Consider the following 15,569-nt stretch of genomic DNA (forward strand, 5'->3'; position numbering starts at 1 on the left):
GGGACACACTGGGACATACTGGGACATGCTGGGGGGGGTGTTGTGTCCCGGACCAGGACCAGAACCGCCCTGAGTCTGCACTGTCATCCTCTGACTCGGAGACCACAGAGAGAGGTGGGGCTGAGTAGTGTAAGGAACTGAGGGGTGTCTGGGGAGACTGGGGGGATTGGGAGGGTCTGGGATGATACTGAAAGGCTCTGTGGGGGAACTGGGAAGGACTGGGAGGGATGCAGGAGTACTGGGGCATACTGGGAGGTGCTAGGGTGGGGTAAAGGGCAGGCAGCGTGAGGCACTGCAAGGAACAGGGAGCACTGGGGAGGGCACTGGGACTTCCAAGGAGGAACTTGGGATGGAGATGAGGACAACTGGCAGGAATTAGGAGCACTGGAAAGGAACTGGGAGCACTGAAGAAGAATGGGAGAAGATGAGATCGGCAAGGATGGACTTTGGATGGGGCTGACTGGGAGCACTGGAGAGGAACTGGGAGTACTGAGAGGGAACTCTAGATGATGGAACCAGTGAGGATGGACTTGGGATGGGCCAGCTGGGAGGAGTGGGAGCATTGGAGAGGAACTGGGAGCACTGGGGAGGAATGAAGGAGTTGGGTTGACCAGGAAGAAGTGGTAGCTGTGGAGAAGAACGGGGAATGATGGGTTCACCAAGGAAAGAGCTGCAATGGGGTCAAGTGAGAGGAACTGGCAGCACTTGGAGGGTCTGATCCCTCCTACCCCACCCAGCCCCATCCAGCGCCACCATGCCTGATGTGGAGATGGCCGAATTTGGGGAGGCTGCCCCCTATCTCCGCAAGTCAGAGAAGGAACGGTTGGCTGCCCAGACCCGCCCTTTCGACCTGAAGAAGGACATCTTTGTCCCTGATGAGAAGGAGGAATTTGTCAAGGCCACCATTGTCAGCCGTGAGGGCTCCAAGATCACTGCTGAGACCGAACATGGCAAGGTGGGGGGACCCCAGCCACACCTGGAACACCAGAACCTCAAAATAGCAACTCCATTCCACATGGGACACAAAGAACCCAACCCACCTTCTCTAGAACCCAAGAAAAATCTAGACTCCACCATGTCTTCTCCAGCACCCACTGGATGCTCAGAACCCATGATATCTTCTCTAGAACCCAGGAAATATCTAGACCCTGATCCACCTTTCCCAGAACCCATTAGACAGCTAGACCCCATCCAACCTCCTTTATCACCCCAAAGAAGACACCCAGAGCCCAAAACATATTCTCTATCACTTGAGGGACACCTAGACCTCCTCTGGCTCTCAAGAGAGCACCCAGATGCCCAGCTTCCAGCCCTATGGAAGGCAACAACTGGGGCAACTCCTTGCCCTGTGTTCCTTCTCCATGGGGTCCTCCTTACCTTGAGCAGACGGTGACGGTCAAGGAGGACCAGATCATGCAGCAGAACCCCCCCAAGTTCGACAAGATTGAGGACATGGCCATGCTGACTTTCCTCCATGAGCCTGCCGTCCTCTACAACCTCAAGGACCGCTACGCCTCTTGGATGATCTATGTGAGTTGGGAGCCCATGAGGTTCCTCAGACCCCATCCAGAACTTGGATGCCCCTTCTGTAGACCCCTTGGGCCACATAGACCCAAGATGTCCCTTCTCCAGATCTCATGGTCCACCCATAACTGGGATGATCCTTCTTCACACCTCTTGAGCTACCCAGATCTAAGATATCCCAGACCCCTTGGGCCACCCAAAACCAGGATGTCCCTTCTCCAGATTGCATGGGCCACCCAGAACTGGCATGTCCTCTCCCCAGAGCTCTTTGGTCCCCCACACCCAAGATGTCCCATCTCCAGACCACAGGGGTCACCTAAACCCAGTTTATCACCTAGACACAAGAGGTCACTTCTGCAGACCTCTTGGACCACCCAGTCAGGCGGCACCTCCTGACTCTGACCCACCTGCTCCTTTGTCCAGACCTACTCCGGGCTCTTCTGTGTGACTGTCAACCCCTACAAGTGGTTGCCCGTCTACAATGCCGAGGTGGTGGCTGCCTACCGGGGAAAGAAGCGGAGTGAAGCTCCACCCCACATCTTCTCCATCTCTGACAATGCCTACCAGAACATGCTGACAGGTAGGGACCTTCTGCAGGGACCCCATATCCCCTGATCCTTTTCTGGGGAGCAGGAGATGTGGCACAGAGCCAAGGTGGGCTTCAGAACCTCATGTTTCTTCTCCTCATCCCACCAGATCGGGAGAACCAATCCATCCTCATCACGTGAGTGACATCATCTGCAAACATTGTCTTAGTCCCACTCACAGCGAAGATCCTCCCACCTGGCACATAGCCCCTCCCCTTCCCCCTTGAAGTCATGCCCATTGTCATGGCCAGCCCTTTATCACCATCTGGACTTGTCTGTGGAGGTCCATGATCCATCCCTCCCCAGTGAGTCCCTACCCCCAGCACCATAGCACCAGTATCCAACCATTGCTCTTCTTGGCTTCAGCGGAGAATCCGGGGCGGGGAAGACCGTGAACACCAAGAGGGTCATCCAGTACTTTGCTGTCATCGCTGCCATTGGTGACCGTGGCAAGAAGGAGACGGGGGCTCCGGGCAAGGTAAGGGCACTGGATGGGGGATGACGCCCTGGGGTGTGGCCATCATTCTGCCACCTGTCTGTCCACCCAATAACACAATCAACCACCCAAACAATTACCCAACCAAACACCCAATAATCCAACCAATAATCCAACCAACCAACCAACCATCTATCCAACCTTCCATTCATCTGTCTCATCCCCATCTACCCAATTACCCATCCCTCCATCCACAGATGGCATCAACCCACATCCCTGTCCATCAAACCAACCACCCATGCAAACCTTCACGGACCTCTGTGTCCTCCTATTCATCCATCCATCCATCCATCCATCCATCCTTCCATCCATCTCAACCTCACACCCAACATCTCCTGCCCCTTACTGTGAGAGCTCCCCTGACACTATCCCCCTCCACCAGGGCACCCTGGAGGACCAGATCATCCAGGCCAACCCTGCCTTGGAAGCCTTTGGCAATGCCAAAACTGTCCGGAATGACAACTCATCCCGATTTGTGAGTGCTGGGGGTGGAGTCTGTGAGGAAGGGTCTATGGGGTGGAGTCCATGGGGAAGGGTCTCTGGGTTGGGATGTTCTGGGAGAAGGTGGCCACCTCCACCTCCTTCCACTACTCTTCCAGGGGAAGTTCATCCGGATCCATTTCGGGGCCACTGGGAAGTTGGCATCGGCTGACATTGAGACCTGTGAGTAGGTGGAAGGGTCCAAGAGAGGACATCTAGTTGTCCATCATCCCTCCCATCATCCATCTCTCCATCCACCTGCCCATCCTTCTCCTCATGCTATCATCCATCTACCCTTCCACATCCTCAAGCCTCCCTCCATTCATCCATCTGACCCTCCATCTCATCCCAACCTCCACCCATCTTCTCTTCATCCCCACTCCAGACCTCCTGGAGAAGTCCCGTGTCATCTTCCAGCTGAAGGCTGAAAGAAACTACCACATCTACTACCAGATCCTCTCCAATAAGAAGCCAGAGCTACTGGGTGAGCCATGCTCCCAACCTACCTGCAAATACCTGACCCTGCACCCCTTTTTAGACCTGCCTGTCCCCAACCTCTTTTTCTCTTTTCAGACATGATGCTGGTGACCAACAACCCCTATGACTATGCCTTCATCTCCCAAGGAGAGACCACAGTTCCATCCATTGATGATGGAGAGGAACTCCTGGCCACAGATGTGAGATGGGAGGCCACCAGGCAGTGTGTATGTATCCCTGTGGGCTGGAGAAGATCTTGACCACATTTTGGCCCCACAGAGTGCTTTCGATGTCCTGGGCTTCACCCCAGAGGAGAAAAACTCCATCTATAAACTGACAGGTGCCATCATGCACTTCGGCAATATGAAGTTCAAGCAGAAACAACGGGAAGAGCAGGCAGAACCGGATGGCACAGAAGGTTGGGTCCAACCAAGGTTGAGGTGGAAACTGGGGTGAACCCCATGATCCTTCCAGGTTCATATTTTCTCTTCTTCGTCCTCAGAGGCGGACAAGTCAGCTTACCTAATGGGGTTGAACTCGGCTGATCTTCTCAAGGGGTTGTGCCACCCTCGGGTCAAGGTGGGCAATGAGTATGTCACCAAGGGGCAGAATGTCCAGCAGGTGAGTAGGACGTCCCCAAAACCTCCTCCTTTTGGGGTGCAATCTCCAGCAATGAGGACACCATGAGACCCCTCTCACTGTTGGGATGTCCCTCTTCCAGGTGATTTATGCCGTTGGAGCCTTGGCCAAGGCCGTGTATGAGAAGATGTTCAACTGGATGGTGACCAGGATCAACAACTCGCTGGAGACCAAGCAGCCAAGGCAGTACTTCATTGGTGTGCTGGACATTGCTGGCTTTGAGATCTTTGATGTAAGCCCTGGTTGACTGTGTTGTGTTGACCCCACTGGGTGTTGAGTTAACGCTACTGGATGGTCAGATGACCTTGTTTTCATTTGTGTTGACCCAGTTAGGGCTCAGGTTGACCTCACTGAACATATTAGGTGTTCTGTTGACCCCATTGTCCATCTCCTCTCTCCTTCCCCAGTTCAACAGCTTCGAGCAGCTCTGCATCAACTTCACCAATGAGAAGCTGCAGCAGTTTTTCAACCACCACATGTTCGTGCTGGAGCAGGAGGAATACAAGAAGGAGGGGATCGAGTGGGAGTTCATTGACTTTGGCATGGACCTCCAAGCTTGCATCGACCTCATTGAGAAGGTACCACCTCCCCCAGGGCCTCATGAGGTTGGGGAAGGGCCCTTTCTTTTGGAGCTTCGCAGGAACCCCAAAGTTTGCCAGTTGGGTTGTACTTGGTGTTCACTGTAGCCAACAAGGTCTTTTCTTCCCAGCCCATGGGAATCATGTCCATCCTGGAAGAGGAATGCATGTTTCCTAAGGCCACGGACATGACGTTCAAGGCCAAGCTCTTTGATAATCACCTGGGCAAGTCGGCCAACTTTGGGAAGCCACGAAACATCAAAGGGAAGCCAGAGGCCCACTTTGCCCTTATCCACTATGCTGGCACAGTAGACTACAACATCATCGGGTGGCTGCAGAAAAACAAGGACCCCCTCAATGAAACAGTGGTGGGGCTCTACCAGAAGTCAGCCCTGAAGCTCTTGGCCAACCTCTTTGCCAACTACGCTGGGGCTGATGCACGTAAGGGGTATCCTCTTCCTTAGCATCTGGGGTTCTCCCCACCCTGTCCCTGACCTATCTCATCCTTTCTTCTTCTCCAACAGCCATGGAGAAGGGGAAAGGAGCTAAGAAGAAAGGTTCCTCCTTCCAGACTGTCTCTGCGCTGCATCGGGTGAGAGTCCAAGGGTTATTGGTGGACCCCAGGATGTGTGGGCATGGAAAACATGTCCTAGGGCAAGGGATGACCTTTGGTGGGACAGGCTGGGGGGTGTCTTCATTCCCTTCATCATCTCCTCCTCTATTTTTCAGGAGAATCTCAATAAATTGATGACCAACCTGCGGTCTACCCACCCTCATTTTGTCCGCTGCATCATCCCCAATGAGACCAAGTCTCCTGGTGAGCCAATCCCTGAGGGTTGATCCAGAGGACAGTGTTGGGCCCTTGCCAAAGGTGGTGGTGGGGAGCAGTGCTGTGGGGCAGTGCTGTGGGGCAGGCCTTGACTCACCAGTCTTGATGACCCACCAGGTGTGATGAACAATCCCCTGGTAATGCACCAGCTCCGCTGCAATGGGGTGCTGGAGGGCATCCGCATCTGCCGCAAGGGCTTCCCCAACCGCATCCTCTATGGGGACTTCCGCCAGAGGTAGGCACAGAGGAGAAAATATGGGGAGGTGGTGGACAACCCCACTGGGGATGATTTCAGGGTTTTCCTGTCCTCTCTGGTCACCAGGTACCGCATCCTGAACCCCGCTGCCATCCCTGAGGGGCAGTTCATTGACAGTCGTAAGGGTGCCGAGAAGCTCCTGGGATCCCTTGATATTGACCACAACCAGTACAAGTTTGGACACACCAAGGTGAGGTCACTTGGTCTCTGTTCCTGTGGTCCCACCATCCACAAGGCTTTCATGGTGGGACGAGATGGGCTCTTATGGTACACCCACATACTCATCCACCTGCCCATCTGAGCTCCCTCCATCCACGCCACCACCCATCCCTCCACCACGCCTCCAAATCCCAGCAGCACTTATCTTCATCTTTCCTCAAAGGTCTTCTTCAAGGCTGGGCTGCTGGGGCTGCTGGAGGAGATGCGGGATGAGCGCCTGGCCCGGATCATGACTCGCTTGCAGGCCCAAGTCCGTGGTTTCCTCTCTCGTCAGGAGTTCAAGAAGATCCTAGAGCGCAGGTGGGTGGTGAGATGGAGATGGTGTTGTGTCCCTGTTGAGTGGAAGCCCCTGGTGACCCACATCTTGCTGTGCCTTCTCCAGGGACTCGCTGCTGGTGATCCAGTGGAACATCAGGGCCTTCATGGGGGTGAAGAACTGGCCTTGGATGAAGCTCTACTTCAAGATCAAGCCCTTGTTGAAGAGCGCTGAGACGGAGAAAGAGATGCAGGTAGGACAGGGCCATGGGAAGGGAAGGTGGGTGGAGGTGAAGATGGAGAGAGGAAGTGGTATGTAGGGACCAAAAGGAAGAAATGAGACATGGCACCTTTGTGCCTCCCACAGAACATGAAAGAAGAGTTTGGGCGGCTGAAGGAGGCCCTGGAGAAGTCAGAAGCTCGGCGCAAGGAGCTGGAGGAGAAGATGGTCTCCATGCTGCAGGAGAAGAATGACCTTCAGCTCCAAGTGCAGGCTGTAAGTGACCTAGATGCCCCGGCCCTGCACTCCTTTTTCATTCCCTCAAACCAACTGTCCCCCTTCCAGGAGCAAGACAACCTGGCTGACGCTGAGGAACGCTGTGACCAGCTGATCAAGAACAAGATCCAGCTGGAGGCCAAGGTGAAGGAGATGACAGAGCGGATGGAGGATGAGGAGGAGATGAATGCTGAGTTGACAGCAAAGAAGAGGAAGCTGGAGGATGAATGCTCAGAGCTGAAGAAGGACATTGATGACCTGGAGTTGTCATTGGCCAAGGTGGAGAAGGAGAAACATGCCACTGAGAACAAGGTGAGCAAGGGGAGAGGTCTTGACCTCAAATTGTGGGGAATTGAGCTGACTCAAGCCAAAGTGAATAGCTCTGGTGAAGACCCAAGGCTCATTGGATTGGCATGCCAAGATTCATGGCTGTTTGGGCTGTAAAATTCAGAACTGGATGAGTTGAGTCATGAAGACCCAAAACTGCTTGGGTTGGGTTGTGATGATCCAAGGCTGGTTGGATTGCATGACCAAGACCCAAGGTTGGTTGTGTTTTCCTGCATCTCCTGACTTAGCTTCACCAAGAGCAAGAACAACCTTCTGTCTCTTGTCCTACCTGTGGTACAAAGCTGGAGGCCTGATATTTCTCTTCCTGCAGGTCAAGAACCTCACAGAGGAGATGGCTGGGCTGGATGAGATCATTGTCAAGCTAACAAAGGAGAAGAAGGCCCTGCAAGAATCTCACCAGCAAGCGCTGGATGACCTGCAGGCGGAGGAAGACAAGGTCAACACCCTGACAAAGGCCAAAGTCAAGCTGGAACAGCAAGTGGATGATGTGAGTATAGGCCACTCCCACAGGCACATAGCTGATCCCCACAGGCACATAGCTGATCCCCTGGGGTGTGGAGGTCCTTCTGGGGTGTGTGTTTGTGGGAGGCTGATGGATGTGTCTCTTCCTCACTTGCAGCTGGAGAGTTCACTGGAGCAGGAGAAGAAGATCCGGATGGACCTGGAACGGGCCAAAAGGAAGCTAGAAGGTGATTTGAAGCTGGCTCAGGAGAGTATCATGGACCTGGAGAATGACAAGCAACAACTGGATGAAAGGCTGAAAAAGTAGGAGCCTGTGCACTTGCTTATACTCTACCTGTAACACCTCTCTCCACTGAGCACTCAGGAGAATGAGTGCCTGGTGTTTTTCCCCACACCCAGGAAAGACTTTGAGCTCAATGCCCTCAACGCCAGAATAGAGGACGAGCAAGCAGTTGCAGCCCAGCTCCAGAAGAAGCTCAAAGAGCTTCAGGTGAGGTGGGCTTCAGCTTGGGGATCAGCCAGAAGGAGGAACTGGTCCTCCCCATTTTTATCTTCACGTCTTTTTGAGAAGGACCTAAACCAATGTGCCACTCACCTGAGATCAGAAGACCGTGGCATGTTGCTTGTCCCAGAATCTCTCTATCATTTTTTGCCTTGAAATGACTCATGGGCTCCTTGGCACGTTGGCTTTCATGGGAGTTGAGCCGAACCAAAGGGTCTGGAGGTAGGGGGAGCATCTTGGGTAGAATCATCTGAGCTGAGCAGACCATCTGGTTGGATCATGTTCATTCCAATGTCTTTAGGGAAGTTTGTGCTGAGCTGTCTGATCCAGTTAGCTCTAGGACTGGTTGAGTTGAATGTTCTCAAGACCAGTTGAGTTGAAGAATCTCAAGTTAATTTGAGAAGGTGGAGTGTATTCAAATAAGGCCAGGTTGATCTGGAGATCTCAGATCTTGACTCGGTTGATGAGAACTGGATGGGATCAAGACTGGTTGAAGTGAAGGGTCTACAACTGTCTGGGTTGAGCTGAAGAGTCTGGTTGGGTTGAATTGACTTAAAGACTCTCCAGCTTGATTGGTTGAGTTGAGTGGAGGAGTTGGGTGAAACCAAGTCTGCTGAAAACATGTTCATCTCCGGAGCACAGGCGCGGATTGAGGAGCTGGAGGAGGAGTTGGAGGCAGAGCGGACAGGCAGAGCCAAGGTGGAAAAGCTACGCTCAGACCTGTCGCGCGAGCTGGAGGAGATCAGCGAGCGGCTGGAGGAGGCGGGTGGGGCCACATCGGTGCAGATTGAGCTCAACAAGAAGCGGGAGGCAGAGTTCCAGAAGATGCGGCGGGATCTGGAGGAGGCCACACTGCAGCACGAGGCCACGGCCGCTGCGCTGCGCAAGAAGCATGCCGACAGTGTGGCCGAGCTCAGTGAGCAGATCGACAACTTACAGCGTGTCAAGCAGAAGCTGGAGAAGGAGAAGAGTGAGCTCAAGCTGGAGCTGGATGATGTTGGCTCCAACATGGAGCAATTGATAAAGGCCAAGGTAGGAAATAGGTCTCCAGCCATGAAGGGATAACACTTCCACTGTCCTCTCAAGGTTACCTTTCATCTTCCTGCCCTTCCTGTTTGTAGGCCAACCTGGAGAAGATGTGCCGCACCATGGAAGATCAGATGAATGAGCACCGGACCAAGTCTGAAGAGGCTCAACGCATGGTCAATGACCTCACCACTCAACGAGCCAAGCTCCAGACGGAAAATGGTGAGGGGCTTGCTCTTTCCAAACCCGATTGCCTATGTCTTGCCCAGTGGGGTGGCTTTGGGGTGTGTCCAGCAAGTGCTTATCCACCATTCCACCCAACAGGCGAGCTCTCCAGGCAGCTGGAGGAGAAAGAAGCCTTCATCAACCAGATGACGCGAGGGAAACTCACATACACACAACAGCTGGAGGACCTCAAGAGGCAGCTAGAGGAAGAAGTCAAGGTAGGGCTTTGTTGGGGGGTCAGTGGGGATGAAAGACACCTCCAGTGTTAAGGATGCAGTTGGTTTGGGACCAAAAGGTGCATCATGACTCCGCCCTCACAGTAGGAGAAAATGAATTGAGGGTCCTCAGAAATTCAGTAGGGTTGGTATGTTACAAGGAGGTTGGGCTCGGTTGAGTTGAGCTGGGTTGGGTTGGTTGGTAATGAGGTTGTTGGAATTGAAGAATGCCAAGATAGCTCAAGTTGATGTGGACCCAACTTCTCCTCACCTCATGTGGCTCTCCCCTCCCAGGCCAAGAATGCACTGGCCCATGCGCTTCAGTCGGCCCGGCATGACTGCGACCTTCTGAGGGAGCAATATGAGGAGGAGACAGAGGCCAAGGCTGAGCTCCAGCGCTCACTCTCCAAGGCCAACTCTGAGGTGGCACAGTGGAGGACCAAGTATGAGACAGATGCCATCCAGCGCACTGAGGAGCTGGAGGAGGCCAAGTGAGTCATCTCTCCATGGAGGAAGACTCTATGAGGCAGGGGAGAGTGGAGACTCTTCCACTGTATCAGGATCTGGAGAATGTTAGGAACCTGGAGATGGTAGAGGATATCCAGAGCAGAGCCTCAGCCAGCCAGTGGGTGGAAGAAGGTTTGAGTTGATCCACTTGGTCCATGGGTCACCACAGCCAGGTTTTCTCCCATGGTAGGAAGAAACTGGCCCAGCGGCTTCAGGAGGCTGAGGAAGCGGTGGAGGCAGTCAATGCCAAATGTTCCTCCCTGGAGAAGACCAAGCACCGACTGCAAAATGAGATTGAAGATCTCATGGCAGACCTGGAGCGGTCAAATGCAGCAGCTGCTGCATTGGACAAGAAACAGAGAAACTTTGACAAGGTGGGAGGACCAAGAAATGGTGGAAGGAGAAGTGTGGGAAGGGGGTAGAGAGATGTGGGTCCCATGAATCAAAGAAATCAAAGAAAGGCGGGAGAAGAAGTCCAGAAGAAAGGTGAACAACTTTCAAGGGCCAGATTTTAGCAGAGCTTCAAGTCCATACCAGGAGAATATTGGGGAAAGGAGGAGGAGGATGGAAAGAGGGTTCTTCATGGGCAAAGCAGCAGCTGAGCAGGTGATGTTCCCATAGATCTTGTCTGAGTGGAAGCAGAAATTTGAAGAGTCACAGGTGGAGCTGGAAGCATCGCAGAAAGAGGCCAGGTCCCTCAGCACTGAGCTCTTCAAGCTGAAGAACGCCTATGAGGAGTCGCTTGATCACTTAGAGACTTTCAAAAGGGAGAACAAGAATCTCCAAGGTGAGACTGTGGTCCTTCCCTGCCCACCTTGTGGTTTTCCATCACCTTCGACATAATCTGATGGCTTTTCATCCGAGCAGAGGAGATCTCGGACCTGACGGAGCAGCTGGGTGGCAGTCACAAGACCATCCATGAACTGGAGAAGGTCAGGAAGCAGCTGGATGCTGAGAAACTGGAGCTCCAAGCTGCACTGGAGGAGGCTGAGGTGAGCCAAATCACATCCCCATGAGTCCCCAGGTTGTCCTAGTCTTCTCTGTGGCCCTCTAATTTATCTCTGTCCACACCAGGCCTCTCTGGAGCACGAGGAGGGAAAGATCCTGAGGGCTCAACTGGAGTTCAACCAGGTCAAGGCAGACTATGAGCGCAAGCTGGCTGAGAAGGATGAGGAGATGGAGCAGGCCAAGCGCAACCACCTGCGGGTGGTGGACTCGCTGCAGACCTCGCTGGATGCTGAGACCCGGAGCCGCAATGAGGCCCTGAGGCTGAAGAAGAAGATGGAGGGTGACCTCAATGAGATGGAGATTCAGCTCAGTCATGCCAATCGCGTGGCTGCTGAGGCCCAGAAGCAAGTCAAAACATTGCAGGGCTACCTCAAGGTACCCATCAGACTTCTATCCCATTAGAATGTTGAGGTGCAGTAGGTCCCACCTCCCCACACAGGAAGAAAGGTAGACCTTGATCTGCTTCCCCACCATCCCCATTCACGCTCTTTCCCTGTGCTGCCTTGTAGGACACTCAGCTGCAGCTGGATGACATGGCACGGGTCAATGAAGACCTGAAGGAGAACATCGCCATTGTGGAGAGAAGAAACAACCTCCTCCAGTCAGAGCTGGAGGAGTTGCGGGCAGTGGTGGAACAGACTGAGAGGGCCCGCAAGTTGGCTGAGCAGGAGTTGATTGAGGCCAGTGAGAGGGTCCAGCTTCTCCATTCACAGGTGAGACATCACATGCCTTCAAGGAGAGACGTCACCTCCACCCATGGGTGTGGGCTTCCAATAGCTTGAGTTACCAACATCTCCAGATCCTTTAAGCCCGCAGAGTTGGCAGGGAGTAGGGGGGCATTAAGTACTGAGGGGGTTGAAGAAGGATTGGTCAGCACTTCAACAGACACCTCCTGAGATCCTCTCCTCTAACTCCAGAACACCAGCCTCATCAACCAGAAGAAGAAGATGGAGGCAGACATCTCCCAGCTACAGACAGAGGTGGAAGAGGCCATCCAGGAGTGCAGGAATGCAGAAGAGAAGGCTAAGAAAGCCATCACTGATGTGAGTGCCATGCTGGGAACCAACGTCTAGGACACCTTCCACTGGAGGGTGATGGAGAGCACATTTTGGTCCTCCTTCTCTGCTTGCTTCTCTCCTTGGGCAGGCGGCCATGATGGCAGAGGAGCTGAAGAAGGAGCAGGACACCAGCGCCCACCTGGAGCGAATGAAGAAGAACATGGAGCAGACCATCAAGGACCTGCAGATGAGGTTGGATGAGGCCGAGCAGCTGGCCCTCAAAGGGGGCAAGAAGCAGCTGCAGAAGCTGGAGGCTCGTGTGCGGGAGCTGGAGAATGAGCTGGAGGCTGAGCAGAAGCGCCATGCTGAGAGTGTCAAGGGTCTCCGCAAGTCTGAGCGTCGTGTCAAGGAGCTCAGCTACCAGGTGGGTTGCCTGAGGTGGTGCTGGAGGTCAGCCACTCTCCCTGTGGCCACAGGGCCTCATATCTCATGCTGTACATGACTTAGAACATGGCTGACCTGCTGGACAGAGAGACATGGGTAAACTAGACCACCCACTGCCTCTATGTCTGATACTGTAGTGGGACCCAGAACATGGTTGGCCTGGTGGTCATGAGCCACCCCGGCCACCTCTCGGTGTCCCAGCATCCATGTGGTCTCTGCATGATCCAGAACCTCAGGTGGGACCTCATCAGGGGCAAGAGGATGCCTTCACACAGAGAGACAACCCGCTTTCTGCCCCACAGTTGAGGACACCCACAGATCTAGAGAGACTCCAGTCTCCAAGAACATCATTAACTGTTTCCTGACCCTCACTGCTCTGGTGGTGACTCAAAGCACAGGTAGGGTCAGGTCCTGATCCACATGTCTCTCACCCTACAGACGGAGGAGGACCGTAAAAATATGGTCCGGCTCCAGGACCTCGTGGACAAGCTCCAAATGAAGGTCAAGGCCTACAAGCGACAGGCAGAGGAGGCGGTGAGCACTGGAGGGACATCTGTGAGACCACCCCCCCAGGAGGAGACAGGGTGGGATTGGGGTGTGGCAGAGGATGTGGGGAGTAGCAGGGGACTTGTGGTCAAGGGGTGGGGTGTCAGTGGGTGAGGAGAGTAGGTGAAGAGAAAGTTGGTAGGTGGTGGGATGGAGAGATGGTGGTGGGAGGGATGGATGGATGGATGGATGGATGGAACGCTAGATGGATGGTTAGTTGAGTAGATGGTTGGGTGGCTGGAATATGGGATGTCTGGAAGGACAGGTGGGTCTATTGTGGGCCAAATGGAGTAATAATAAAGTCAGATATATGGAGAGCAGCTGGGATGGCAGGAGGCCAGAGAGAGCTGTGTGGGAGCCTGACTGATGTCCCTGCCCCCTCAGGAGGAACAGGCCAACACCAACCTGGCCAAGTTCCGCAAGGTGCAGCACGAGCTGGACGAGGCAGAGGAGCGTGCTGACATCGCCGAGTCCCAGGTCAACAAGCTGCGGGCCAAGAGCCGCGACATTGGAGCCAAGGTGGGACTTTCCCCTCCCCACAGGTGCCTCATGGCTGTCCCACAACAGCCCCACGCTCACACTTCCTTTTTCTCCTTCTCCATCAGAAGGGACTCAACGAAGAGTGAAGCTCTGGATCCCCCAACAATATCCCCTGGACCTCCAAGTGGCCCACCCCCACTCCCAGCTCCCTAACTTTGGTCAGCCAATAAAATGCATTGAGCAGCAGCAGTTTATATGGGGCTGGGTTTGTGTGGGGAGGGTGGGGTTACCCCATGGCACAGCACCCACAAGATGTCTAGCCCACACAAGATCACCAACCAGTGTGCAACCCAGTGTGCCCCACAGCATGATGCAATCAGATCCCTAATGCAATGTGATGTGAACCATGGGTTGCCCCTCAACCTTGAGCTGCCCCACAAAGTATCTCTATCTGCCCCATGGTGTTCTGCAGCCTCAACCTGCTCCACACCAACCTAGATCCATGTGGGGGAGAGACAAATCTGGGGGCAGATGTGGGGGTGGGAAGGGAGGGACCCCAGGAGGTGGGGGACAGCATCTGGGACCCCCTCATATGGGGCAGAGCCTGAGTGGACTCCTCGGGCATGTCTTGGCTCCTGAGTTGCACCTTCTCCTGCTGCAGGGGCTGATGTCCCTCTATCCTGGCCTCAGTGTTCCCCTGGGCACCAGCTGCTCCGTCCCACTGCACACCATGTCCCATAACCCCCCATGCCCTACTGACGCTCTGTCCCATGTCCCTCCATTGCTCTGAACTTTCCATCCATCACCCCACCACCTCTTGGCCCACCAGCCCAGTCTTCTCCATCTCTCATAGTCGTTCTACCTTCTCCATATACCCCCGGTCCCTCCATGTTCTCTATGTCCCACTGTCCCTCTGTCTCCGGCCTGTCCCTCCCCCTCCCAACTCCTCTGTCCCCCTCCCCTTCCCCCCTCACCCTCCCTTCCCCTGGCCATCTGTCGCCCCATCCCTCCCCGGTCCTGGCGGCGCCACATGATGGACCCCAGGGGACCCCGGCGTCCGGGCGGCTCCCTCCCCCGCCGAACTCGGGCCGAGGAGGGGTGGGGTAGTGTCTCTATGGGGCTCTATATGGAGTCTATGGGGCGCTAAAAAGACTCTATGGGGATCTGTGGAGACTATCTGCGGCTCTATGGAGCAGTTATGGGGCTCTATAAGGGCTCTGTGCGGCAGAGGAGAGTGTCTGTGGGGCAGGGGAGGGGGATCTGTGGGGCACAATGGGGAGGTGGGGACCTCCCCGCCCACGGGAATGTGTCACCTCGCGGGAATACTTGTCACCTCCTTGATGACAAAGTGGACACGCTGTTCGGGGACTGCTGCCAGACCCCCCCGTCCCTCAGACCCCTACTAGCCCCATGGCGCCTCACTGGGGGGACGAGATAACAATCTCCCCCCATCCTCCCCGCCGATGTTTCCCAATATAGACCTGGCAGGGTTGAGCTGTCACCACCCCATGGGTGATAGGACATTGGCCAGGGACCCAGGCATCCAGGCCCCATAGGCACCCCCTTCACAAGGGTCCCAGCAGTCTTAGCCCCATAGATCCCCTCCACGCACAAGGAACCCAGGCATCTGAGCCCCACAGAATCATCACAAACCCCACCGAAGCACCCTGGTCCCCATAGATCACCCACACACGGGACCCTGGTGCCTGGGCTCCCTAGTTTCCCCCCCCACACAAGGGATCCAGGCGTCTGGGCTCCATTGACACCTCCTACACAAGAGACCTAGGCACCCAGGCCCCCTGGACCACCCCACATCCAACCCCTACAAGGGGTCTGGACAGCCCTTGATCCAGGGCTCTGGATAGCTCTGCCCCATAGATCATCCTGTGGGGTGAATATGCAGGTCCTGGATGCCTGGGTCACTGGAAAGATGCCATCTTGTGGCTGGGGAAGCGGAGGGAGCTGCCCCCCT

General features: G+C 54.7%; 1 protein-coding gene across 1 annotated transcript; it reads left to right on the plus strand.

Annotated features, from left to right (window-relative positions):
- The first annotated feature begins 13 nt into the window (after positions 1-13).
- Positions 14-13,846, plus strand: LOC116448222 (myosin-7). Its single transcript, XM_032118363.1, has 40 exons — positions 14-114; positions 738-955; positions 1,387-1,530; positions 1,948-2,104; positions 2,221-2,248; positions 2,478-2,589; positions 2,990-3,082; positions 3,207-3,270; positions 3,473-3,571; positions 3,661-3,764; positions 3,844-3,982; positions 4,067-4,185; positions 4,286-4,435; positions 4,611-4,781; positions 4,913-5,222; positions 5,306-5,373; positions 5,511-5,598; positions 5,728-5,845; positions 5,933-6,056; positions 6,249-6,385; positions 6,468-6,594; positions 6,708-6,836; positions 6,906-7,148; positions 7,495-7,671; positions 7,804-7,949; positions 8,046-8,136; positions 8,791-9,180; positions 9,270-9,396; positions 9,499-9,617; positions 9,909-10,105; positions 10,312-10,495; positions 10,743-10,908; positions 10,989-11,113; positions 11,196-11,504; positions 11,639-11,842; positions 12,047-12,172; positions 12,276-12,551; positions 13,010-13,105; positions 13,502-13,636; positions 13,723-13,846. Exons 2-40 carry the CDS (start codon positions 755-757, stop codon positions 13,741-13,743), a joined length of 5,814 nt encoding a protein of 1,937 aa, XP_031974254.1. The 5' UTR covers positions 14-114; positions 738-754; the 3' UTR covers positions 13,744-13,846.
- Positions 13,847-15,569: the final 1,723 nt, after the last annotated feature.

This window comes from Corvus moneduloides, chromosome 1, assembly GCF_009650955.1.
Source record: "Corvus moneduloides isolate bCorMon1 chromosome 1, bCorMon1.pri, whole genome shotgun sequence".
Classification (NCBI taxonomy): Eukaryota; Metazoa; Chordata; class Aves; order Passeriformes; family Corvidae; genus Corvus; species Corvus moneduloides.